At 49.4% G+C, this 26240-nt stretch overlaps 1 protein-coding gene across 3 annotated transcripts in view; it reads right to left on the bottom strand.

Annotated features, from left to right (window-relative positions):
* Mical2 (microtubule associated monooxygenase, calponin and LIM domain containing 2) overlaps positions 1-26240 on the bottom strand; it is a 196709-nt gene that overhangs the window by 44187 nt on the left and 126282 nt on the right. Inside the window, exons 19-23 of one of the 3 annotated variants that reach the window (XM_057778566.1) lie at positions 24998-25184; positions 22919-23007; positions 21225-21327; positions 7483-7663; positions 4176-4357 (exon numbers count right to left, since the gene is read on the bottom strand). In XM_057778566.1, coding sequence (XP_057634549.1) covers positions 4176-4357; positions 7483-7663; positions 21225-21327; positions 22919-23007; positions 24998-25184 — 742 coding nt within the window. Of the gene's footprint in view, positions 1-4175; positions 4358-7482; positions 7664-17410; positions 17630-18636; positions 18692-20732; positions 21328-22918; positions 23008-24997; positions 25185-26240 lie in introns of those variants that run through there. The other 2 variants (XM_057778568.1, XM_057778567.1) reach the window with 2 other exon arrangements.

Here is a 26240-nt window from a genome sequence, read left to right on the forward strand (position 1 = left end):
ATGAACTCAATGCATTAGATATATCTGCTTAGTTGCTTTGGGCATGCATTGCAGCAACTTCATTCTGGCATGCTAGGAAGCTGCCCGGCTGTGATGCCTACAGCACAGGCATGCTAACCTGTGTCCAAGCACTTGGGATTCTTTTGCCAAACGCCCACACTCGAGTTTGCTCTAGGCCCACAGAGCCTGGCTCTCAGGTGGTGGGGATCTGGGGTTATGTCTTTTATCCAAGATTTATATGAACCAGTGAAATGGGGTTCTTATGCCTTGGATTTTAAGTGTTCCCAAAGGGTTACTGTGTTAAAAGCTTGGTCCTTAGCCTGTGCTGCTGGGGAGCTGTGGAACTCAGGAGGTGGGGCTGGTGGAAGGAAGTTAGGTCCCTCGGCTTGTAGCCTTGAAGGAACATGAGGACCCTTGCTCCTTCCTGTTTTTCTTTTTCTTCTGAGATTCTACTAGGCGAGCAGTTTTCTTCACTGGGATATACTGCCCCACCACAGGCCCAAAGGCAACTGGACCAAGAGACCAGGAACCCCAGCAAGCCAGGGTCTAGCCTCCCTGTAAGTCGTCTGTCTCAGGCATTCTATCACAGCAACGGAAGCCGATTAAGACACAGATAATCTAAATGAGTATTTTCTAGAGTTTCCACAGAACAAGGGTTCAAGTCGCTTCACATCCTCATCTGGGGAAGGTTCTGTGTTTAAGAACTTGGAGATTGTGGAAGGTTGCTTGGCAAGCCTAGGCAGTCCTGGCAATCTCTTGGTAAGCAGTGGTAAAATGCATTAACAGAGAAGGGCTATTAAAGCCAGGATCTTTTTACTCTTGTGCTGTAAAAGGGTAAAACTAGGCACAGACACATAGGAATGATGTCCAGAGAGATGGAGAAAGAGGGGTTTTTCTACCCTTGGGGGCTGTTGTATAATAATATTTTATTTATGTTTTAATAAATTAAGTTTGCCTGAATATCAGAAGGGCAAAGCTAAGCCACTAGAGGCCAGGCAGTGAGACACACACCTTTAATTCCAGGATTTGGGAGATGGAGGTGGATGGATCTCTGTGAGTTCAAGGTTACCCTGGGCTACACAAGGCCGATGCAGAAACAAATACAAGTGGTAGGGGCTCACACCTTTGATTCTAGTACTAGGGAGCCACAGGCCTTTAATCCCAGCACTAGAGGGAATATAAAATAGGAGGAGAGAGAGGCTAAGTCTGCTTAGCTGTTTAGCTGCTTAGCTGTCTGTTTAGTCTGCAGCCACCCAGCCTTGGTAGAGGTAAGTGGCTTGACTGCTTTGCTTTTCTGGTTTTCAGGTTGAAGCCTGATATGTGTCTCTGGGTTTTTGTTATTTGTGCTACTGTTGTGGATAACACTGTTGTGGTCATGGCTGTATAGACCAGGAGGCTTGAAAACAGTATCTGGCTCTTACCCATTCTCCTCTGAATCCCCTGGGAGGCAGGGCATCATGGCTGGTGAACCTCCATGAGATCCACTAGTGGGGTTAGTCTTGTGCTATTTGGGGAAGTGATGGGCTCACTTCGTCACCACGATGCATGGCAGTACAAACTATCCAAAAGAGGAGAGATTCATTGGGCACCAGGATCTTAGAGGGTCCAGTCCGTAGCTAGCTGGGTTCCTTGCTGTGGGCTTCTGGCGAGACAGAGCATCACATAGTGCAGTGAACTGTCCCCCTGGGAAGCAGAGAGAGGAGGAGGGGGAATCTGGGGGGCTACTTGTTCCAACTAGGCCCCACGCTCATGGCCTCATTGAAATGTTAATCCACTGAAGTTAGCATCATTCAGGATCTCATTAACCGTCAATAGCTGAGGACCAAGCCTCCAACACTTGGGCATTTGGTGGGGGATGGGGGAGGGACACATCCTATCTAAGCTGCAGCATCTATGTAAGAAATGTTATGCTTGCTTTGGGGCTTATCTGTCAATCACCATCATCATGACCACTGAAGACTCAATTAGAACGGGGATGGGAGTCATATGATCAACTCGTGTTTCCTATCTATTCAGTAATTCACTGTAGAATAAAGTCGGGCTATCAAGATCAAACTTCTCTAGTTTCTGAGGGCCAACCCACCTTCACAGAGTCAGGTATTGGCATGCCCTTCCCTGTCAGCACAGGGTACCTAAAGCAAACCAGACATAGGCAGCCATGTTAAGGACATGACTCAGGACATCTCTCAACATCATTTATTTGACATAAGCCAGAAGCTTTCTGTGGAGTTAAGCACTGCGCTGGTTAGGGTTTTTACAAACTTGACAGGAACCTAGACAGATCTGGGAAGAGGGAATCCCCTCCTTCACACTGGCCTGTGGGCTTCTCTGTGGAGGTATTTTCTTAATTGTTAATTGATGCAGGAGGGCCAGCCTGCAGTGGGTGGTGCTACCCTTAGGTGGCTGGGCTGGATAGGAAAGACAGCTGAGGAAGCCAGAGGAAGCAAGCCAGCAAGCAGCATTCCTCATGGCCTCTGCTCCAGCTCCTGCCTCCGAGTTCCTGCCTTGGCTCCCATTGACTTTGGACTAGAACCCGTAAGATGGACAGTCTTTCCTCCCCACGCTGGTTTTGGTCGGTGTTTTATCACGTTGGCAGACATGCAAACTTGGACAAGTGTTGAGAGTACTGTCAGTGCACACCTACAAACCAATGTGTTTTCCTCTTTGACAGTGAGAACTGTCTCTGGGTTTTCATCTAAACTGGCGAAACCATTTCCTTCTAAACAACTCTAAGCTGGCTGTGGAGAACTATGGCCTCGCTCTCTAGAGTCTTCATCTCCTAAACTAGCTTTGTTATTCTTGATCCAGAGTTTCATTTTTTCATACAGACAGACACATAACTCTGATTTACAGCTTCCGGACAAGGGGCTGACGGTCCCACTGAGGAGAGAGGAGGCGAGGAGGAAAGGGTGGATGGCAGGCAGCCTCCCTCTATCAGGGTTCGCTCAGGATTAGGGAGTTGGAGTTCTTGTGTTTGGAGATAGGGTCTTACCCTGTAGCCCAGGCTGCTCTGGCTGCAGATTTGTAGCTATCTTCCTGCTTAACCCGCTGAATTCTGGGATTACAGGCACTAACCACACACCGTGCCTCTCTGCTTTCTAGTTCCTAAAGGCCCACATTAAAGGTTAAGCTCAGAGTTTCCGAGGTTTGGAAATGTCTATACAAGTTGCTGTATTTGTTTGTTTTGGCCCAGCTCTTCCCAGGCCTGGTTTTCTGGGAAACTCCCACTCTGGTGAGAGGATCGGGTGACATTCTACTCTTGGCCACCAGAGGGCAATGCAGGACAGGTTGACTGCCATTGCTCCGGCGCTATTTAAGGTTGGTCCTTCAGGTGGCAGACTTCCATGACCCTGTTCCTCCCCAGGCCTTGCCAGGGTCCGCAAAAAGTCAGAGGATGTCCTGATTTGCTTCCACGCTGCTGTTGACTGAGTCAAGAGCTGGGTTACTAAAAGCATTTTTTTTTTTTGTTTTGTTTTCGAGACAGGGCTTCTCTGTAGCTTTTGGAGCCTGTCCTGGAACTAGCTCTTGCAGACCAGGCTGGCCTCGAACTCACAGAGATCTGCCTGCCTCTGCCTCCCGAGTGCTGGGATTAAAGGCTTGTGCCACCACTGCCTGGCTAAAAGCAAGTTTTTAGCTGACTTGAGCTTAGGGAGTGGAATTCCCAGCCCCGGCCACACTGCTCACTAACTGAGGTGCTCCACAAAACGAGCTTCGTGGTACTCGCCTCACAAATCAACCTAGCGATAGGAAGGGGTCACGTGTGAAGAAGGTCCCAGGAGAAAAAGTACCCCCATTACTGTGTAGGTCAAGTTTGGGTGCATCCCATCGACCCCCTCACACACCAACCAGTAAGATCTGTGCCACCCTGAGAGATACATACACTCAGGGGTTCCTAGGAGACTGAGTTACCTAGTGCTGCATAGCAACCAGTTCCCTGCTCCTTCTCTCAAATACTATGGGATGCTGGAAGGGCCCTGAGACACAAGGAGGCTGTTCCAGGCAAAGGAGACCTAGATTTCCTCATCTATGACAGCCAATGACGCCCAATAGTTGCCAAGAACTATTGGAAGCCATCCTACTTGTTGACTCGAAAGCCTCTGGAGGAGTCTAGCTCTGATCGTGGTCCCGTCCCCTCTCTGTGTTCCCAGATGAAGCCTGGTGGATCCTTTACTCACCAGGCAGAGCTAGTGGCTCCTCATGGTATAGCAGAGAGGCTGATTTAGTCAGGGGCTCCCGCAGGGAAAAGTGCCGGATTGGGGGCTTTGAAGGAGGTGGAGATGCTGGAAGCTGGGGCCTCTCTTCGCAGGCCTTTGCACAGGGGGCTCTGATGCCGCCACAGTCAGATTCTGTGTCAGAGCTGGAAGAAGGAAGAGGGTGAGCCGGCAGCTTTAGAACCCCACCCTACACTCCATGCTCTTCTCACCACCCCTTCTGACAGTCCTCAGGGACCAGGAGCAAGGGCTGCAACTCAGCTACCTCTGTGCCTGGGCCCAGACTTAGCTCGGTTGTGTCCTGGGTTGTGCCTCCTTAGATTCCTGTGCTAAAGGGGTGGTTCCCAATCCCTCAGCATGCGACTGTGTTTAAAGAGAGGACCATAAAGAGGTGATTAAGTTAAAATGAGGTCATTATGGTGGCCCCTAATCCTATGATTGGTGCCCTTATTGGAAGAAACCGGGTTATACATGTGCATAGAAGGTGGCTGCCATTGCAAACAGGAAGGTGCCATCCACAGGCCAGGGAGAGGCTTGAGATAGACCTTTCCCTCTGAGCCCCAGGAGAATTCTCTGCTACCCTTTCACCTCATACTTGTCAAGTGACAGTGTCCTCTGATACTGAAATATTCCATCCTGCAGGGAAGTTCTTTAAGCAGGAAAGCAAACAACTCAAAATAGTCTCAGGAAGTCCCTGGATCTGAGTAGATTCATTAAGTCCTGCCCCACTAGGGTAAGCAGTAAAAGCTGAAGTCTCCCTCGGATGAGAGAGAGCTGAACAGCCAAGGTGACTCAGACAAGCTGGTGCTAAGAGGACTCTGAGAGCAGACTGCCCAAAAGGAGCTGAAACCAGCCGAGCCACTCAGAAGAGGTTTGGACCAGCTGTGGCACCTGAAAGGACACTCTTCCACCTGCTGAGCTGCCTGCAGGCTGCGCAGTGTGCTCTAGATTCCCAGCTTTGAGAGCTGTCACCCATGCTGGGATGGGCTTTGTTGATGCAGCTGTCTTTGAACCATTTCTGCCCCTTATAAGTCACCCCCCCACCCATATTCCTGCAGGCAGCCCCGAGAAAATGCATGGTTTACCAAGGTGGACTTTGGTCTGTTGTGGGGGTTCCCAGTCTAGGGTGAGTAGATGTGTGTGTGTTGCATCTCCCCAGAAAAAATTTTGTCCTATATCCATACTCCAGTCACCAGTATGTGAGAAGATGTTTTCATGAGGCTCCCAGGCTTTGGCACTGCCCTGACAGTTTAGGATACTACTACAGCCTTGGACAGAACGGGGCAAGGTCCCCTCTCAGGCTTCCTGAGCCATTCCAGTGAAGGCTCACTCTCCAGCCCCCTAGGCTATGACTGTAGGGCCAAGAGTGTGCCCAGCATGTACAGAGCCCTGGGTTCAGACCCCAGCTCCTCCCAAACTGGATGTGGTGGTATACACCTGTAACTCCAGCACTTTGGAGGTAGAGACGGGGGATGGTGGGTGGTGGAGGGGATCAAGATCTTAAGACCAGCCTCAGCTGCATAGTGAGTTCAAGGTCACCTTAGGCTGCATGAAACTGCCCCAAACCAAACCAAACCAAATCCACAAATAGCAACAAAGACCAACAAGAGTGTGGTTGCTAAGTTCTTCGGGTCAAATAAGTTCATCTCTAGGGATCTAGTTCCTACACCACAGCAAGGACATGTGACACTCCTCTGTCGGCGTGGCTGTGTAGATGGGCAGATGGAAGGAAAAACTGCAGGGATTCAAGTAGTAGGGAAGAGGGCTTCACAGAAACCGTGGCCTTTGCCCAGCTTCAGACTCAGCATCAGCACAGAGACACAGCCCAGTCAGACCTAACAGGTTCAACACAGAGCACTGTGCTTTCCCACAACCCGTCTTCCTAACCCTCAGATGCCTCTAGAATATTCTTACCATCCCTTCAGTAATTCAAGTCAAGACGGGGGAGAAGACCTTGAGTTCTTTCTTCCTCTCATGCTTAGTCTTCAGCAAACCCATCACCATGGCTCTGACCTGTGTCCCCCAAGGGCCCCAGGTTCCAACCAAGTCTCCCCCTGCCTTCAGTCTCCCCCATCCTGTCTCCTCTGCCCCACACCAAGGTCTGTAGTTATCTAAAAACTGTTAATGATGTGCTATTTAGAATTTAACTCTTTCAATTATTCCCGAATAAATACAAATTCCTTCATATCCAATCAACGAACCTCTCTCTGTACCTCCCTTCCTGTCACCCTCCCTTCTTTCTTCATCCTTGGTGCTGGGGATTGAACTCAAGCCTGTTCCATGCTGGTTGGGTGCTTTACCACTGAACTACACCCCAGCTCCTCAGAATAATCCCCCCCTTCATCCACTATTGACTGCTGGTCACACGGACCTTCCATTCTGTTTGTATGCCATCCCCACTACTTTAGCTGACAGCCAGCCAGATCGACACCCCATCTGGGTGAGGCCAGCATGACCAGCACTGTCTCATAGAGGCCCGAAGCTTCTGGCTCACACGTGGTAGGAGAGTAACCCACTTGCTCTGGGGCTACTATGTCATTCTGTCACCCTAGTACCCAGAGCCTTTCCTGGCCATCGAGGCAAAGGTAACCCTGTTTACAGCACAGCACCACTTTATTTCTCTGCCTGGCACACACACGGTATTTTTCTTGTTTAACATTTCCTTGTTTCCCTGGCTGTCTACCTAGGTGATGGAGATATCTGATAGCAAAGACCTCACCCGGTGTATGAGTCACAGTTACACACTCAGAGTGTAGGCATTCATAAGCAGTTGATCTGGATGCTTTTCTGAGTGCACTCAGTGTCTGTGGGGGCTGCGCTTCTCATAACTGCAGTCAGTGTGGATCGGATGCTGTGTGCATAAGAACTATATTCTCCTCTCTGCCCATCCTGGCATCTCCATCACCATGTAGGTCCCCAGGAGCCTCTCTCCCTGTGACAGTGTCACTCATTTGTAGCCTTCAGCTGCATGACAGTGGACTCCTGGGGGGAAACAGGAGAGCCAGGGTCTTCCCTTCTCTAAGAAGATAATGGCCACACAGCCTCATAGGATTTACTAGGCACCAAGGAATATTTGGCACGTGTCAATTCATTGAGTCTTATGGCTCCTTCAGAGGCAAGCCACTATAGCCGTCCCTGTTTGCAGGTTAGGAAACAGGCCCAGAGAGTCCCTTTTGCTGGGAGTTCCCAGTGGAAAGGAAAACAGACCTCAGGTGCAGCCTACCCCACCATCCCCTGTCTCTGCCTCCATCCTTCAGCATTCTGGGCATACCTGCTGTCCTCACTGGTGACCAGGACCCGCACGGCCAGCACATCCTGTCCGACTGCATCCTCTCCTGGACCAATCCTCACTGAAGTCCATTCGGAGGGTTGGGAAGAGGTGACTTCAGCATCCGTGTCTCTGGGTGTGGGCTCAGGGACACTCTTTGGCTTCTTGGGAGAGGTGGGCTCATCTGCTGAGAGAACAGGGCCTATAGAGACAGCGGAACAAATGGCTCCTCCAGGTGTCTGGATAGGATGCTGGAAAGGGGGCCTCTGGGCCACTCAGATGTTCAGGGACAGACCTTCCCATCCTCTGCGTCATGGCCTAGGGCCACCTCTCAGGCCAGCAGATGTGTGTAAGGCACGAATACACATATCACCTCATTTAACCTGGAGGGAGGTGCTGAGATGTTCTCAGGGCCCATGACAGGCTCACTGTCCTCTGGACCGCTTCGTTCAAACTTTCTGTCAGCATACTGTTAAACTTAGGGGTGACATCTTAGATCTCATCTTTAAAAATTGTTTTCACCAGGCATGGTGGTACACCCCTTTAACCCCAGCACTTGGGAGGCAGAGTCAGGAGGATCTCTGTGAGTTTAAGGCCAGCCTCGTCTACCCAATGAGCTCCAGGTCAGCCAGAGCTACACAATGAGACCCTGTCTCCAAAAATAAAGCAAATCCCATCAAAGAATGTTTCTGTATTTTGTGTGTGTGTGTGTGTGTGCATGTGTGTGTGGTGTATACACATGTATGTGTGCATAGCTTTACATGTGTATGGAAGCACATGTGTGGGTGCATGTGTATGTGTGTACCTGTGCATATGGAGGCCTAAGGTTGCTATCTAGAATCATCCTTGATTGCTCTCCCACCTTCCTTGCTCATTTAGACAGGATGTCACAGTCAAACCCAGAGCTCAGAGATATGGCGAGTTTTGTAACCAGTTTACTCTGGAAATCCTCTACCCCCATCTTCTGAGGCCATAATTACAGAGGGGCCGCCACTCCTACCTGGCATTTCTGTGGCTCTCTGGGGATTTGAACTCATGTGCTCATGATAGGAGGGCAAGCGCTTTAACCCGAGTCAACAGCAACCAGAATTAACCGTGAGGGTCTTCATTTCATCGAGGTAAAGATGAAGAGTCCCATCTAATTCAGCTCTGTGGCCTCTGTGACTTTATCTCTCTCTCTCTTTTTAAAAAAGATTTATTTATTATGTACACAGTGTTCAGACTCCATGTATGACTGCAGGCCAGAAGAGGGACCAGATCTCATTACAGATGGTTGTGAGCCACCATGTGGTTGCTGGGAATTGAACTCAGGACCTCCTGAAGAGCAGCCAGTGCTCTTAACCTCTGAGCCATCTCTCCAGCCCCAACTTTTTCTCTTCACACTGTCCCTTGACTTGTTCCTCTCCTGCTGTGTCACCGCTCTGCTGTCCCCTCAGGACTTAGGCAGGCACCATCTCAGGCCCTTCATGTTGCCCTCGAATCTACCATTCAGTGCTGTCCCTGGATGCTCCCATCACTGCCTGCAAGCGTTGGTCAAATGTCATCTTCTCAGGGTTGAAGTGTCCTGCCAAAGAGGACACACAGTCTGTTCCCTTCATTATACTAGTGAGTCTTGTCTTCCAATAAGAGTGAAATTCCCTCTTTGGTTTGTCGTCTCTTTCCAGGACTAGGATGTGGGCAGTACTTTGTTGTTGTTAGACTCTGCCATGTAAAGCAGCTGCTCCTGGAATGCCTGTTGAGTGTGATGAATGCTTGAGCCCGGCTCCAGCCTGGCCACTAGCTAGTTGGCGAGCCATCTCCTGTCACAGGGAAGCTGCTGCATGTGTTCCTTCTAGAATTAGACCTCATCTGGACTTGGTGGCCTCTCACTTCTCAGCCCCCATATGGCTCACTGTCTTCTCTCTTTCCTGTGTTCTTGACTTCAACTGGATTGGTTCCATCTGTGCTTAAACTATAGGAGGCTCCACCTCCAGGCCATCCACTACTCTCGCTTTTGGGACCAATCTTGGAAGAGCTGGGCAAGCTTCCTCTGTCCCTTTACCAATCCCCTACAATTTTGATGAGACCTTTACCTCTCTACTCTCTTACTTCTAGAAAATTCCCGGGAGCCTGCTTGCTGCTTGATGGAGGAGTTACTTTCATTTAATAAAGAAACTGCCTTGGCCCATTTGATAGGCCAGCCCTTAGGTGGGTGGAGTAAACAGACAGAATGCTGGGAGAAAGAAGCCGAGTCAGTGAGTCGCCATGATTCTCCCACTCCAGACAGACGCAGGTTAAGATCCTCCCTGGTAAGCCAGCTCGTGGGGCTACACAGAATATTAGAAATGGGTTAGATCAATATGCAAGAGCTAGCCAATAAGAGGCTGGAACTAATGGGCCAGGCAGTGATTAAAAGAATACAGTTTCCGTGTAATTATTTCAGGGCATAAGCTAGCCATGCGGGCGGCCAGGTGCCGGGGACGCAGCCCCGCTGTACATATTACAACAGCTGCTGAGTCTAGTTCACAGGATTTTTTTCCCCCTGAGGTTCTCCTCTGGCCCTTGAGTCCAACCCTTCTTTACTCTTTTTTTTTTTTAAATTTATTTATTTATTATGTATACAATATTCTGTCTGTGTGTATCCTTGCAGGCCAGAAGAGGGCACCAGACCCCATTACAGATGGTTGTGAGCCACCATGTGGTTGCTGGGAATTGAACTCAGGACCTTTGGAAGAGCAGGCAATGCTCTTAACCTCTAAGCCATCTCTCCAGCCCCCCTTCTTTACTCTTAGAGACTTTCTTTCCCTCTCTCTCCATCTCTGCCTTTAAATGTTCTATTCTTCATGTGTCCACCCAAGCCTCCTCTTCTTACTCTGCACTCCCTGGAGGAGGCGTCTGCTTAGCTACACTTCCCACCTGCAAAGACAATTCAAGAAACTTAAGCTTTCTGTGAAAGTCCTGAAGTTTTAAAATACGATAGGGTCCAATAAAATGTGAATACACATAGACCCAAGCAGTGGGCTATCAGTCTAACCCCCGACGTACGTGCAAACTTGCTTGCATGCACACGTGCCTATACTTTAATGCCAGCGCAACTGGGAAGGGAGGTATCTGGGGACTATTACCGGCCGCTTTGCTAATGACGATGGTAGTGATGGTGGTGAGAAAGTGGCTGTGGGTTTGGTGGTAATGATGGTAGTTGTGGTGGTAATGGTAGTTCTGGTTTGGGTGGTGGTTGTGGTGATGGTTATGGTGATGGTGTTAGGTATGGTGATGACAGTGGTGGTGTTGGTTTTGCTGGTGTTTGTAGTGATGGTTATAATAAGAGCAATGGCAGCTTACGTTCATCGGGCCGCTAATATATGCCAGGGGTAGTTTGAGCGCTGAATTGTACTAAGTCTGTAACACTCATATAATCCTTCAAGCAAAGCATTTTGTGACCCCATTTTCTTTCTGAGCTAATGGGAACACAGGTTAAGACACCCGCAGATGGTCACGTGTTGCCCTTCTGTATGTCTGAGAACATGACAGAACTATTTGTTTGGTTGAACAGAGTCACACCCTGCCCTTGACGTTGTGGTCCTTCCAAGCTTAGCAGAGCACACACACCCCTGCCCCAACAATGCGACACCCTTCTGTCATAGACCAATGGATATTGGTGACCTGTGTGAGCCAGGGCTTTGAGTGGCCTTGTTGGGTTGAATTGTCACCCATGTTCTTGTTGAAAAAGTTTGTTTCTGATAGTTGTTGCCCTGTGAGCCTGAATTCTTGATTGAGGTTACTTGGAGGGACAGACTTGGAGCCCATCTTACACACCCAGCCTGTAGAATCACCCAGCACCCCTTAGATTCTTGAATAGGAAGCAGAAGAGATCACACACACCACTGAGATCGAGAACTTTGTTCAGGGTCCTAACTACTAGCGTCTCTTCTGGTTTGGGGCTTGAAGAAATTCATCTTTCCACCCCCTGCCCCCGTGGGCAAAAGCTGAGAACGAAATGTGTGGAGGGAACATCAGGATACAACTGAGGGTACAGAAGCCCAGCCAGGGCTCAGCAGAGGGAGGTCATGGCAGGCAAGGGGATGTGGTGGTGCTGGCTAAAGCGAAAGGCCAGCCTTACCAGATCCCAGAAGCCAAGGTCACTACTGTGATATTAAGGGTGGGGGTCTCAGGAATAATACCCTGGCTCCTCTCTTGATCCCATCCCAACCTTCCACCAGTGCATGCTGGTCTCAAACCTACCAGGAAGCTAGTTCAAGGCCCTCTGGAGAAGAGTTTGTAGGGTTGCTCCTCTGTAGCATAGCACAGAGCAGAGCAGGGATGTTGAACACACAGGCAGCACGGACAGGCAGATGCCTATGATGCTGTGCACAGAGTGGCCTCCCCAGCCTCCTGAAAGGTGGACTGTGATCAGTGATGGGGCAACGAGGCATCCAGCGGATGACAGAGAGCTTGAGCAGCACCCCTTCCTTCCACACATTCCCAGGGGTGTTATAATTGCTTTGGGAGGAAGATTTGTCCCTGACAGTGTCAAGGTCCTCAGTAGGACGTGTGCTCAAATCCATTGCTGCTAGCCCAGGGGCTTCTGAGAGTGACTCATCACTAATGGAAGTAGAGTATTGTGGGATGTTCAGAGATGAATCCATGGGTGTCTGGGTTTGCCCTCCACTCTGAAGACTGGTCAGCCTGCTTTGCTGTGGTCTCCCCAGGAGTCAGAGACCCAGTGTGTGTGCACGTGTGTGTGTGTGTAGGGTGTGAACACACAGCTCTACCTCTGCTGAATGAAACCAGGGTAGAGAGTTTTACTTAGAGGGCTCTGCCTGGCCTCAGCTAAAGTCTAAGCAAACAGACACTTTCAGCTAAATGCACATGAAAAAAGCTATACCCTCCCAGATGGAAGCCACACCTCTGCCTAGAGAGGAAGGGAACCAGGCCCAGCCTGATCCTGTGGGCCTCAGTGCAGTTTACCCATTCCCATTCCCCATGAAGGGTCAGCTTTATCCTGACCCTAAATCTTGAGCCAGATACTAGGGAAATGCCAGCCCCACATGGATCCTGAGAACAGATACCAGCTCCCAGAGCATGGAACAGGGTGAGGATGGAGGTGGGGGGTAGAGAAGTGAGGAGGGTGGAGGGGGTGAGGTAGGTCGTGGTGTGGTTCACTAGATGTCTGTTTTTCTCTTCCTAATGTAATCACATTTCTCGGTTACTCATCTGTTTAATTGGTCTATTGAGGACAACTGGCTGAGCCTGCTTTGTTAGTATTCCGAGGGTCCCATCCCTAATAACTCTGGTAACAAGATGGGAAGGGGAGGACCTGGAATTTCTGGAGGGTAGTTTGCCATCTCCTGCAGCAATCTAGGAAGGGAGGAAGGGAGGCAGCCTTGGAGCCTGTGTTATATTACCCCCCTTCTCGGGCCGGTGCTAGGCAACAAGCCTCCTCCTAGCATGCTTGGGACAGAGCGTGTGGTTGACTTTGCCATAGGTCCAGAGGGGTCTACACCTGCTAGGCCTGGTGTAGGTTGATGAGACAGACCTGACAGCCCTTCTGGGCTTCCACACAGTTGACAGGTTGGTCGCTCTATCCAGGTGGGTCCCTTGCTATAGCCACACACCGTTCAGTGGATCAAAGACAGCAATCAGTGCCTTTGGCCCTCCCAGAGGTCAGAGTATAAGAGTGGAACATTCCCTACTCTGTTTCTTGTCTCCAAGTGTCGCCCGGATCCCTGTGTTAGAGACTGTGAGGATAGGAGAGAGGATGCATGTAGCCTAGTGGACTTGGGACACACTACTAAGCAGAACCTCGGTGTCAAAGTTACCATAGCAAGGGGCTGTCAGTCCAGGTGCGCCCCTTTGGGGTTGGGGGAGGGGGCACTCAATCTGCTTTGTCACAAGATGAACACGATGATGACAGCCCTCGGAAGGCAAGGAAGGAACAAAGTGGAAGCATTGTGTGGGAAAGGCAGGGTGCGCAATATCCGAATTCTGCTCCTTTAGGGAGCTGTCATGAACTATGACTGGGCACCAGCAAGAAGTTCCCAGCCTAAATATACCCTTCCAGTCCTCAGGGTGGATTCTCGATGGGCAACGTATGGGTCCAGGATAAAGCAGACTCAAGCACGGCTCCAAGGCTTTGGAGATGAACAAGGAGGAACTGCTCTTTGCTCTAAGGGAGAGAGTTAACAGTGGAGACCGTTTTGTGAAAAACATTAGTGCTGGAGATGGGTGGAAGCTGGAGTTGCCTAATGGATGTTTTGGTAGATGTGGGGGTGGGGTGAGGGAGCGGCAGTAACAAGGTCAGGGCTTAGCCTCTTAGTGAAGGTTCTGGCGCTCCCCACACAAAGCCTTTGGACAGAGGGCAGGAGTGGGACTTTGGAGCTGAGACCCGAGTCTGAGGGGAAGTTGCTGGTTGCTGCCTTCACGAGGCTGGGGATGAGAGCATGAGAGAGGAAAGGTGGTGCCTCCCGCATGCCCTGGTGCCTCTGTCCAGTGTCCACCTACCTTGTAGGGGATGCAGAGCCTCTGCTTATCTAGCGTCAGAAGGAAGCCTTTCCAGAAGCAATCCCTTCAGAGAGGTGCCAGCCAGAGCTCAGCAGAACGCCCTGAAAAGAGGCTCAGGCACTGGCCTAGGTTGGCTTGTTGGCTCCACCTTCCCAAAACTCAATGCCAGAGGCTCTGCTAGCTCCCAGTACACAGGAGGGGTTTCAGGGGTCAAAGCTGGGATTTCAGCCAAGTCCAGGCCCTTACCACACAGGGCCCGAACACCTGCTTGGGCCCCAGCGCTCTCTGCTCCTTCACAATGGAGGATACCACTGTAACTTGCCTGCCTAGGACCAATGATCTTTCCTAGGATCTTCTACGTCTGCACGGACTTCATGGTGCTACAAGGGAACAAGACTAATGAGGGGCTGGACTTGCAGAGCTGGGCCCAGAGATAGTACTGGACAGAAAGCAGCTGACCCAGGGCAGTGAAGGAGGCAGACTTTGACTTAAAGATATTTTGGGGTGGTGGTGGTAGGGTGTTAAATCATAAAAAATCAGTCCACATGAATGAAGAACAGCCCACCTACCCTGGAGGCTACACTCACTCTTACTACTCGAGGTACGTGGAGAATTTTTCCTATTGGGCCAAAGGTCAGGGCCTTTTTTGAGACTTAATCTCCGTTGCTATATTGCCTTTCAGGAAAGAGACTGTCCTTGCTGTTGATCCTAAACACACCTAAGTTCTTACCATCACTACTTCCCTGTGTCCTTTGCCAAGGAGGCGGGATAACACGATTCCTTACATCCTTTGAAAGCCAAGAAGGGACGTTTCCCCAGTTCCTTTTTCTTTTTCAGTGCTCACTTCTTGAATCTGTGTTAATGGGAACTATTTGTTCTCAGCCTTAACTCACTTATCCTTGGGTCATTGCTCAGCAAAGATTAACTTCATCAGTGTCACCGAGGGAGGGGCCTGGGAGCACCTGCTCTAAGGGAGCTCTTTGAATAGCACGGCAATGAACTTCCGTGTTATTATACTCAATTGAGATTTTTTTCCTCCGATCTGACTGCATAGTTATGCTTCAATTTTTACAATTGAATGAACTGTTTATTTATTTATTTATTTTTGGTGCTTTTGAAACAGGGTCTCTACCACATCCCTGGATGTCCCAGAACTCACTATATGGACTGGACTAGACTGGCCTAGACTCATAGACATCGGCCTGCCTCTTCCGCCTGAGTGCTGGGAATAAAGGCGTGTGCCACCATGCCCAGCTTTCATGTTTGTTTTAAAATGTAGATAGCTGGGGCTGGAGAGATGGCTCAGTGGTTAGCAGGACCATTTCTCTTCCAGAGGACCTGAGTTTGGCTCCCAGTACACACATATGACATCTCACAACCACCTTTAGTTCCAACTCCAGGGGACCCAATACCCTCCCTCTCTGATGCCCAAGGGCACTGTACTTACGTGTACAAACCCACGCTCTGACACACACACATACACATAATTTAAACATACTTAAAATGTAAATGGTCAAATTTGTTTCATGTTTTCCTCACATGAATTTGTTTTGTTAGCAGTTCTAAAACTCAGACTCATTCCTTCATGATCTAACAAATATTTAATTGTATTTAAAACATATATAACACAAATTTTCCCCATTAGGAACTTCTTTTGTGGGGTGTATTTTCTTGAGACAGGGTCTTATGTAGCCAAGGTTTTTCTTGAACTTGCTATGTAGCTGAGGGTGATCTTGAACTACTGAGCTTCCTGTCTCCACTTCCTTAGTATAGGCATTGCAGGCATAGCCACCTTGCCTGACTGGAGTTTGGAACTTCTACTTAATATGTTTTTTTTAAGGGTTTATTTTTTTTATGCATTTGAGTGCTCTATCTGCACGTAATGCCTGCAGGCCAGAATAGGGCATCAGATGCCATTATTATGGTTATGAGTTACCATATAGTAGTTGGGAATTGAACTCAGGACCTTTGGAAGAGCAGCCAGTGCTCTTGGTCACTGAGCCATCTCTCCAGCTCCTCTACTTAATATTGAGTTCTATTAGACTGCTTTAAAAATGTTAAGTCTTGGGGTGGTAGCTCAATGGTAGAGTGCTTGCCTACCTATACAAAGTCTTTTGATCTTTTTGGATTTGCTCTCCCCACCACAAAATGTTAAGTCTTCAATATTTTGGGATTAGAGAATAGTCTACTAAATCTAATTATGTAGGGTTATAATAACAATCAAACCAAATCAAACTAAGACACTCTCCAAGCAGGTATAAGAAAGTCAACCCAAACAGTTAATTAAGTTTAGTTACTAGAGGACTCTACCAGAGACTTACCAAGAGCCTTTAAGACCTAGTGAGACTAGAAAGATTAGCTGTGCTCCTTAGCACATAGTAGGTGCTTAGTAAAGTGAGGTAAAGAGATGAAGGAGCAGGAGAATAGACAAGACGATCAGAATCCGAACATCAATCTAAGGCACACACTTCTTAAATGTCAGGTCTTTTTGGAGCCTGATGCTATGTCTCTTGGACCTAGAACAATGCCTCAGGCAATAATAACTGTTACATAGATAAAGGAATACATCATTTGCCCAGCCTTCCACCTTATCTCTAGTCCCTAATAGCTTCCCTTGATCAGAAGAGGATACAGGGGCCCAAGTCACAACCCGAGGTGGCTCTGAAGGCAGAGCAACTGAGTCGGAGAGTGGAATCCCAGAAGTGCTCTCTGGGAGATATCAGGGCCCTCATAGTCCCAGAGGACTTTTATGCCAGTATCAGCCCAACCACATCCAGTCTGGCAATGGTAGAAGTTCCTCCCTGGGGAGATCTGGCACCGTCCCGGATAGCCAAGGAGACTCCGAGTCTTCCTCTACAGAGTGAAGCTGGGCAGAGCCTGCTGGGCACTGTGCTCAGAGTGGTCAGGTGGGCAGAACCTCACAGTGCAGGGCAACCCGAGTGCATATCTGCTGGTCACTGCCTTCCAGAGACCGATGCCCACTCATGCCTCCTTACCTTTCGCCCATCACTTGGGTAGATCAGTGCAAACCATGAAAAACTAATTTTTTTCCTCTATGAGAACCAAAATAGGTGGGGCTTTTGGTAAAACCCTCCTACACAGCCATGACCCGCAGGTGCCAGGGAAACTGGTTCAGTTCAGACAGCTGCCAACATAGCCTGATCCTAAGAGTTGAGGTCACCCTGGCCCTGTCCTCCTCTGCCCAGCATCTAGAACACCAAAGTACCACACATTTTAAGGAAGAGACCCCAAAGCCTGGCACCAGAGTATTATGACATGTTTCCAAATATTACCTTGGGTAATATTTCAGATTGCCCTGGCACAGCCCCACAGAGTCCCGGGTCACCACAAGTGCAAGCCCCGCCAGCAGTTTAGGAGAGACGGCTCCCCTAAACCGGTGCCTGTGTTGGAGGTTTAGAAGCTTCCATGGCAAAGAAGAGAGGAAACGATGAGCTTTATAAAGAACCATATTTATTTTCATTTACAGCATAAAATATCATAAATAAACCTAAACATCGTTTTGCTGTGTAAAATACAGGGTTCCACATGGCACTGTAAATGAATTCTCTAGGGTCACAGACATGCCTTGCCATGAGAGGGGGAGGAGGCTAGCTAGGGAGGCCGAGAGCAAGGGGGGCTCTCTTTGGTTGACATTTTAGAGAGGGGAATGCTGGAAGAGAAGAAGAGAGGAGAGGAGAGGGCTTTGTACTGGCTGGGCACTGCGCCAATGCAGTAAGCAAGTGCAGCATGCAGGGCCGACAGAAGCTGAAGGGCAGGGTAGCTCTAGCTACAGGCGGGATGCACTCTAGACTCACGCCCGCACTCTGCTCTCCGCGTGACTGCTTTTGGTAGTAGCACACGACCATCCCGCTGCTCCAGGTAAATGAACAGAGGGACTATGTGCTTTAGATAGGTTGACAGGAGCATTGACAGTGGCTGGCCTGAGCTCTTTCTGAAAGCCAGCCCTTCTCCTGTGACTGTGACTGTTCTGATTAAGGCTTATGAACCAGTGGGACTTAGGGGCCCAGGGACAGATGAAAGGCATACAAGGCCCTAGGACTAACTGCTGAAACAGAGGAAGGGGCTGCTAACATCATTCTATGCATAGCACAGAGCGTGGGGCAAGCTGGCCACACAGAGTCTGGGAGCCAGTATACTTTTAAAACCTCGCCACCCTGAGTTACTTATGGTTCCAATCGAAGGCTTTGTGAATCTTTGTATTAGAAGTGACAGAAGAAGATATCCCTACACCTGTTCTTTTTAGAAGGCCACTAAGCAGAAATGTTTTCTAAGCCACAGAGCCTTCCTTATACGGTATTGTCTCACAATCGTGGTGAACCCTCCCAAGAAGAAAAGAGGCTTTGAAGGTGCAATGGAGAAAGCGCATGCATAGAGGCCAGTCCAGGGCGGTGGTGGGAGTGGGGGAGGTGCGGGGGGGCATGCACTTGTCGTGGACCCAGGCTGCTGGCTGGGCTCCGAAGAAGGGGAGGCAGAACACGGCTTCCAAGCTGACTCCCACCCCATGCTGTTAACCACTCATGCCACAGGGAGTCCGTTAGTATGCAAGACACAGTTAGTGCTACCAGTACCACCGACGCAGAGGGCACAGAGGACGGGCGAGGAAAGCGGGGTAGGGGTTAGTACCTCTTTCGGAAAATTGCCAAGAAAATGAGTCACCTTAGAGCAGGAGTTCAGCCAAGAAGTGGGTGTAGGACTGGAAGGCTGAAACGCACTGGCGGCCACAGTGTGAGGTTGGAAAGAGAAAGACAGAAAGGAAGACTTAGCGAGGGAGTAAGACAACCCCAAATCACAAGAGGAAAAGGCGCTGGAGGTGGAAACAGGGCAACCACTGTTCCCCCACCCCCAGGTGAGGTGAGACAGACCTTCCTGGTGGCAGCCAGCCATCCATTTCCAAGAGTGGATACACAGTGTCTGCATATTCACAGATCCCCAACTCCTGTCCCCAAACGTTCCCAGGCCCTTCGCGCCCCCCTACCAGGCCCTCTGTCTCCTGTGTACTCTGGGGCTTCAAACTCAACCTCGAGACAAATTCAGAATTTCTGGAGTATCTGTCTCCCAGGACCCACCCCTGCTGCTGCCCACCAGGAAGGTTCAAGGTCTCAACACATGCAGATGTCTGGTTGACAGACACACCCTGTCTACCAGAGTAATTCAAACCAGCCTCCTTATGGCTATAAATGACATTTTGTTGTTGTTGTTTTTAGAGAGTTCACTCTGGCTTCCCAGAGCATTCCACAGAGCATCTCAGCCCACCCTGAGCTGGAGAAAATCACTATAATATGACCTCAAGAGTTCATGTGGCATAATGAAACATAATAGGACCCATCATGCTTGACCATTAAATCCCCAGCTAGAAGCAGGGCAAATACAATGTACGTCATCACACTGGCAATAGTTCCAACAAGGTCAGAGGTGCTGGTTCCCACAGACTTGATCACAGCCATGCCCTGTCTTTCCCAGGACTTCAGGACAGGGTCTCCAGAAATGCACCCCTCTTTCTCCACCTTACAGAAACTTAATGTCAAAGCTTTCAAGACGCTTTGTCTTTAACAAGTCCTTCTTAAACTTGGAGGGAGTGTTAGTTGTCACAGCTCTCCACAGCTGTCCCCAGTGACGGTAGAGACCCCGAGTTTCTAGTCCATAGTTGCACCCTGTGAATGTGGAGACCCTGAGAACCTAGGAGGCCCTTATCAACCCTCCAGTTGCTCAATCGGCTACAGAAGCTGAGCATCACAGAGTTGGGTGGGGACAGCTTTAGGCTTTTCCAGACACCCAGTGTAGAAAACATTTATGGGTTCAAAGCCACCCAAAGACCAGACACTCTTTTCTGGGGCAGTAGGAGAAGGATCTCTGACTGTGTGGGTGACATACGCAAGGCAGCCATGTAATGTGCCTGAGCAGTCAGGATGCCACCAGCAAGGCTCGCTGATCAGGGCCAGCAAGTACCCTCAATTCAAAGGACACCAGGGGGCGACAGCCTGACCATAATGGACCTGACTCGCTTTGGCTCGGCCTGAGGCCTGGGCTGAGGACTTGACAGAAGTGAAAATGACACCATCTGAAAAAGTTTGTCCTCAGCATCACATCAGCCTGTGAGCTATTCGGGGCCAAGTGCCAGTGGGCCTCGCTGCAGTACCCATTTGTGGGGAGGAACATGTAAGTTTGCAGCAGTAGTCCTGTGGTTCTATACTATTGGCTGTGACTCGGTGGGCGTAAGGGGAAGCCTTTAAGCTACTGTTTGACTTCAAAAGATCGAAGTAAAATACCTCTCCCCGACCCTGAGGACAGATAGCATTGACACACTGCTGTGTGCTTTGGTCAATTTTGGTTTGCTCTACACCTCCTACTTATTTCTCTTAACCTTACTGATTTTACATATATGCATCTTTGAAAACAAACAAACGCAGCATCCACTGTGAACAGGTGGCATCTGTGTGCAGAAATCAAAAGGTGCTGGTCTAGGGGTGGCTCTCTGTTGTGCCTCTAAAGTCTCAACTCATTAACGTTGCTGGCAGCAACAAATCTCAACTCATTGCCAAGTTCGAGAGTCTTGTAAAACTGGTGATAAAAATTAAACAGTTAAAAGTATTGATACTTGTAGAAAAATAATGCTTTCTTTTTGGCTTATGAAAAGTTAAAAATTGAAATGTAAACCTGGAAAAATGGCTCGCTTTGGTATGAAAAGACAAAACAATACAAAGCTGTTTTCAAAAAAAAAAAAAAAAAGAAAAAAAAAAAAGAAAAGAAAATCCTTCATGTTGTCCCTGTGTCCCTGGTCCTAGCACCATGAACAGATGCTCAACCTTGTCAAAGCCAGGTGGAGGTGGCTGATGTGGGACTCTTTGGCTTGGAGCTAATTGGTTATGGACGCTGGCCAGAGCCAGAGCAAACTACAAATATTGCAGTCTCCACTTGGAAATGTTAGGGCACTGTGGGGCAGTATGCGCCTCACTGCAGCTTCACCGGGATGAACCTGAGCAACCAGCTGCGGATACTCTCCAGGGACTCCTCAGACTCCCTGTACATGGCGGCCAGGACCTCGGAGAAGGCCCAGAGGAGCAGCAGCCCCAGGCTCAGGAGCTCAAACGTGAAGCAGTAGTTGTGAGAATTGTCCCTGACATGGTGGCCAGCAGCATTCAGGAGTCCCTGCATCCACCTAAGCAGGCTCCGGGGCAGGTCGAGAAGGCCTCTTGTCAGCCTGAAAGGCCAGCTCAGTGCCTTCCTAAAGAAGGAGGTGGAGATACCTGGAGGGCTGCCTTCTGGCGTGCTGATGGCCGCCACTGCGCAAGAGCTCTCCACGGGAGTGTCCCTCCGAGGGGCTTCCTGCTCCTGCCATGTCCCTTCCTCCTGAGAAAGACATCAAAACAAGAGCACTTAGTCCAAGAGTGTCAGAGGCTGCCTCCATCACAGCAGGCTGAGCCAGGGGAACTAACTGGGGCGGCTCCCACTTTGGTACCGAATGTGGCCGCAACTTGTTTTAAAGGGGGCAAATTTACCATACCATGCACTAGCTTTCCAAATATGCATGCCCTTTGACCTGCATACCTACTTGTATTGTTATATAGTACATGAGTAATTAGAAATAGGGATTAAGATTTGTATACAAATATATTCATTGTAAAAATCTGTACAAGATAAAATTGTTAAATAGTGTAAAGGCCCAACAGGATGGAGCTACTGAAGCAGATTATTGACCATGCATAAAATATAATCTTTTAATAGTATTAGAAATTATACTCCTGAGCAAGGTATGGTGGTGCATGTGTTTAATCACAGCATTCAGGAGGCAGAGGCAGGGGGATTTCTGTGACTTTGAGGCCACCCTATCTCAATCCAAAACCAAAACCAAAAAAAGTTTTACCCCTGAACTGTCAGCCTCCCACATTCCCTTCCCTGCTTTCTCCCTGCCCTCCCCGCTTTTGTTGAGTTAAAGTATGACTAAGTTGCTCAGACAGGCCTTGAGCTTCAAATGTAGACTGGACTGAACTCAAATTCCAGCCTTCCGGCTTCATTCACCCAAGTGCTGAGATTATATAGGAGCTGGAGAGGTGACTCCACGGTCAGCAGCATTGGCTGCTCTTCCAGAAGACATGGGTTTGATTCCCACCCCCACATGGTGGCTCACAACCATCTGTAACTCCAGTTCCTAGAGGATCTGACACCCTCTTCTGGCCTCCATGGGCACAGGGCACAAATGTGGTATACAGACATATATGTAGAAAAAAACCACCCATAGACAGGGGAAAAATTTTAAAAAGATTTTCCAATATCAGAAAACTGCTCTTGATAAGCTGCCAGCAAAGAAGCCGAACAAGCTTTAGCGGTGGGGTCTACTCAGAGGGCTCATCTGGGAGGAGAGGTGATAGAGCGCAATGCAGCTTTTCCAAATGTCAGTCGCAGTGAACAACTGCCACAGTGTCAACTGGAGCAAGCAACAGCCTGTCCCAGTAAGTGGTCGGTGATGCTAGTGTCTTCTATCTACTCTCGCATTTTCCTGCAGCAAGCCCGTGACGGCATCACTAGGAAAGCTCGAGTCATGGTGCATCATCCCAAGAGCTGCCAGAGGGGGGTACTACCACAAACTATACCTAGGAAGGGACCTGAAAACCTGGCCTCCCTCCTGGGCACAGCGGGACCACATGGCTTTTGCACAGTTCAGCATACAGCTCAGTCTCGACACATGTACAAACATTTTTTAACTTCTCAGAGGAAGCTCGCCACCTATCAGGGAGCTGGCATCTGTAACAGGGCCAATCCCAGAGGCTGCTGAGCAGACTAAGGCAAACAAACATTCTAGAAGAGGATTTGTAAGTGTTTAGGGGTAGTCTCTCTCCCTTCAGGGCTAGAGAAGTCCGGCTAACTTTGAGGTTGCCTTTAGAGACCTCCTCAAGGGGGAGGGATCGCCCCTGCTCTCCCAGCACTGCTGAGACCGACGTACCTCTCTTGGCTGCTTCAGCTCTGCCCGTCTCTTCCGTTGTTTGCTGTTGGTTTTACAATGAATGAAATGGGGCTTGCAGTAAAATTTGCCTGTGAGAAGAGATACAAGTACATACAGTTTTTCTCTGTAGACAGAATCGCGGGAATAATTGCTCACCCCTGGCCAGTCAGAACACAACAGCCATGGAAATCAGCCCAGCTCAGACACGAGCAGGAGCTTGTACGCTTGCCCTAACACGGCACCAAAACCAGGCAGCCACATGCTGCTGCCTCCCTCGGAGAAGGTGCTAGCAATGGGGGACCCTCTGAGTAGAGCTAAAACCCATAGGTGACTCCCCACCCAAACAGAAGTTAGATTTCTTCACAAGGCAGAGAGAAAAATAGGTAGCTCTGAGCATCAGCTCCCCAGTCCTTTCTGGGATCTTGAGGGTCAGTACAGCTGGCCAGTGATGAGAGAAAAGACTTAGGCAGGGTACGTGCTGGGTAAAACAGCGGCCGCCCAGGACCACTGGGTACCTTCTAGGATTGGCACTGCTGCCTACTTCCGTGACAGTAACAAAAATGGTGGTGATAATAGTGATGATGATAATGGGGAAACCATTTCACATATAATGTAACTCATCAGCTTATCATCCCACATCCTCATGAACTTAGAACTATTACTTCTTCGTTTTGTTCATCTGAGGCTGAGTCCCTGTACACAGCCCAGGCTGGTATGGAGCTCAGAATCTTACTGTCTCTGCCCCTAGAGTGCTGGGATCATCGGTGGGCAGCATCCACGCAGGTCCTACCATTATCCTCCTTTGCAGATGATGAAACTGAGCAGGAATCCAAGTAGCAGCTCCAGGGCTATGCAGGGAGCAGGTACTACTGCCCAGACCCACTCTGGGTAGGAGAGCTTTAAGGCGCACAGTCGTAAGCACTATGTCATGCTGCCCCACAGTCTGTATGACAGTATAATGTCAAAGGCTGATGAACCGAAAGGGATTTCTTTGTATAGTGAACATAATTCTTTGCTGATGAGCTCTGGTAGGCCACTTATGCAAAGAGGTGCAAATTTTGAGACCAGTTTTCTAATTCATACTTTGTGTGTGTTTATACAGGTATGTGTATGTGTGTGGGGTTAGAGCGCAGCCTCAGTTCCTCAGGCACTGTTACCTTGGCTTCCTGCTTTTGTTTTGAGAAGGGGCCTCTCACTGATCGGGAATGTACCAACCAGCCTAGGCTGGCCAACCAGAGAGCTCTGAGGATGCTCCTGTGTTGCCTCTCCAATGCTGAGGTTATGAACATGCCCCAGTACACACAGCTTCTCTCTCTCTTTCTTTTCTATTTAATTTTGAAATAGAATCTCACTATATACCACAGGCTGGCCCGAAGCTCACTATGTAGACCAGGCTGACCTCAAACTCCAGAGACTAACCTGGCTTTGCCTCTCCAGGGCTGAGATTATAGGTATGAACCACCACATCCGGTCCCATTTAAACAAAACAAAACACGGGGGCTGGCGAGATGGCTCAGAGGTTAAGAGCACTGACTGCTCTTCCACAGGTCTTGAGTTCAATTCCCAGCAGCCACATGGTGGCTCACAACCATCAGTAATGAGATCTGGTGCCCTCTTCTGGCCTGAAGGCATACATGCAGTAAGTATACATAATTAATAAATAAGTTGAAAAAAAACATGGGTTCAGGAACTGGACTCAAGTCCTCATGGATGCAAGGTAGCACTTAGCTTTCTGAGTAACCTCCCTGGCTCCACACATTTTATTGGCACGCCATCATTCGTGAAGCTTTTATTACATGCCAGGTATAATTCTGAGCATGTCACACAGTTCATTAGGTTTGGTTATCTTGGCCTCACAGGCACCACGGATAGCGATGGAGCTGAGTGGGACAGTGGGGGCCCTCAGCAGACAGTAGGTGTCACTGTGCCTGGTGGCTTCTGTTCTGGACAGTAGGGTCTTCCAGTTTCCCTAAGCAGTGTTCCTGATGACACCATACTCCTGTTGGTAAGTCCTACAGCCTCCTAGAGCAAAGTCTCATCTGAGACAGAGGCCAGAGCCATCCTGGTCCCCAGGGTTACCTTCATCGCAGTCAAAGGCATAGGCAGCCAGGCGCAGGGTAGTGGTACAGACGCTGCATCGGAAGCACTCACGGTGGAAAAAGTGACCCTCGGCACTCAGCCGCTCCATCACAAACACGCGCTTCTTACAGAAGTAGCAGGTGTCGCTGCCACCCAGGCTCAGGGGAAATGCCTTTCGTACGGATTCCTAGGGCCAGGAGAAAAGAGCAATGTGTTAGGGCTGAATACGACTTTAAAGGCCAGGCCTAGGGATGTAGAAATCCTTAATCAAATCACAGCATCTTCAGGGCTCCTGGCTGCTACTTATGTCACTGCAGACAAGAGCAAGGGCAGGAAGACACACTCCCCACAGCCTCCACCCCTGCAGGGGCTCTCCGCCAGGTTGATCTAAACGAGTGGACATCTTGCTTGAATACGTCTATCTTGTGTTGTTTCTTGTGGTCCGTCCCAGAGGGTAAAAGTTACTGGGTACCACAGTGATGCCATGTGATGATCAGCGATAAGTTGTCAGCTTGGCAGAATCTAGTCTCACCTGGGAGCTCTGGGCATGACTGTGGTGGATTACCTTGATTAGCTAACCAAGGTGGAAAGACCTGCCCACTGTGAGTGGTACCGTTCTCTGGCTAGGAGCGTGGATGGCATAGACAGATCAGAAGAAAGCTTGCATCTAACCCTCTCTGCTTGCTGATTGTGGATGCAATGTGTCCACCTGCTTCAAGTTCCTGTTTGACTTCCTGCCATGATGGACTTGTGCCTTGAGCTGTGAGTTAAATAAACTCCCCTGAAGTTAGGCTTGTCGGGGTAGTCCACTGCGGTAAGAGGGAAAGAAACCGCAGTGACAGGGGTCAAGTGAGGTCACCGGGTGTGACTTCAGATCTATTCAAGAGAGAGCCGAAAAAGGGAGCTTGTGTCTTACGGTTCCCTCCACACTAGCAATGGGGAAGGGAAGGGCTGGAGCAGGCTGGTGCTGGGCAGTTCCAGGTCAGTGAGCCCAAAGGAAACCAGCTCAACAATCAGTGCACAGTGTTGCTGATGGCAACATGCCACTTAGAGCGAGAAGGGCAAGAGAGAGTCAGAGGGAAGACGTGCTCATCCTGCTATACATGTCTCAGTTTCCAGGTTTACTTAGGTCTACTCAGGTTGGACACTAAATGCTGAACATGGGGACTTGTACAATAGCCCTGAAGGCCTGATACTGAATAGATCCTGAAAGCCACAGATAGCAGAGATCATGACTTGCATG

The sequence above is a fragment of the Chionomys nivalis genome, chromosome 8, assembly GCF_950005125.1.
Source record: "Chionomys nivalis chromosome 8, mChiNiv1.1, whole genome shotgun sequence".
Classification (NCBI taxonomy): domain Eukaryota; kingdom Metazoa; phylum Chordata; class Mammalia; order Rodentia; family Cricetidae; genus Chionomys; species Chionomys nivalis.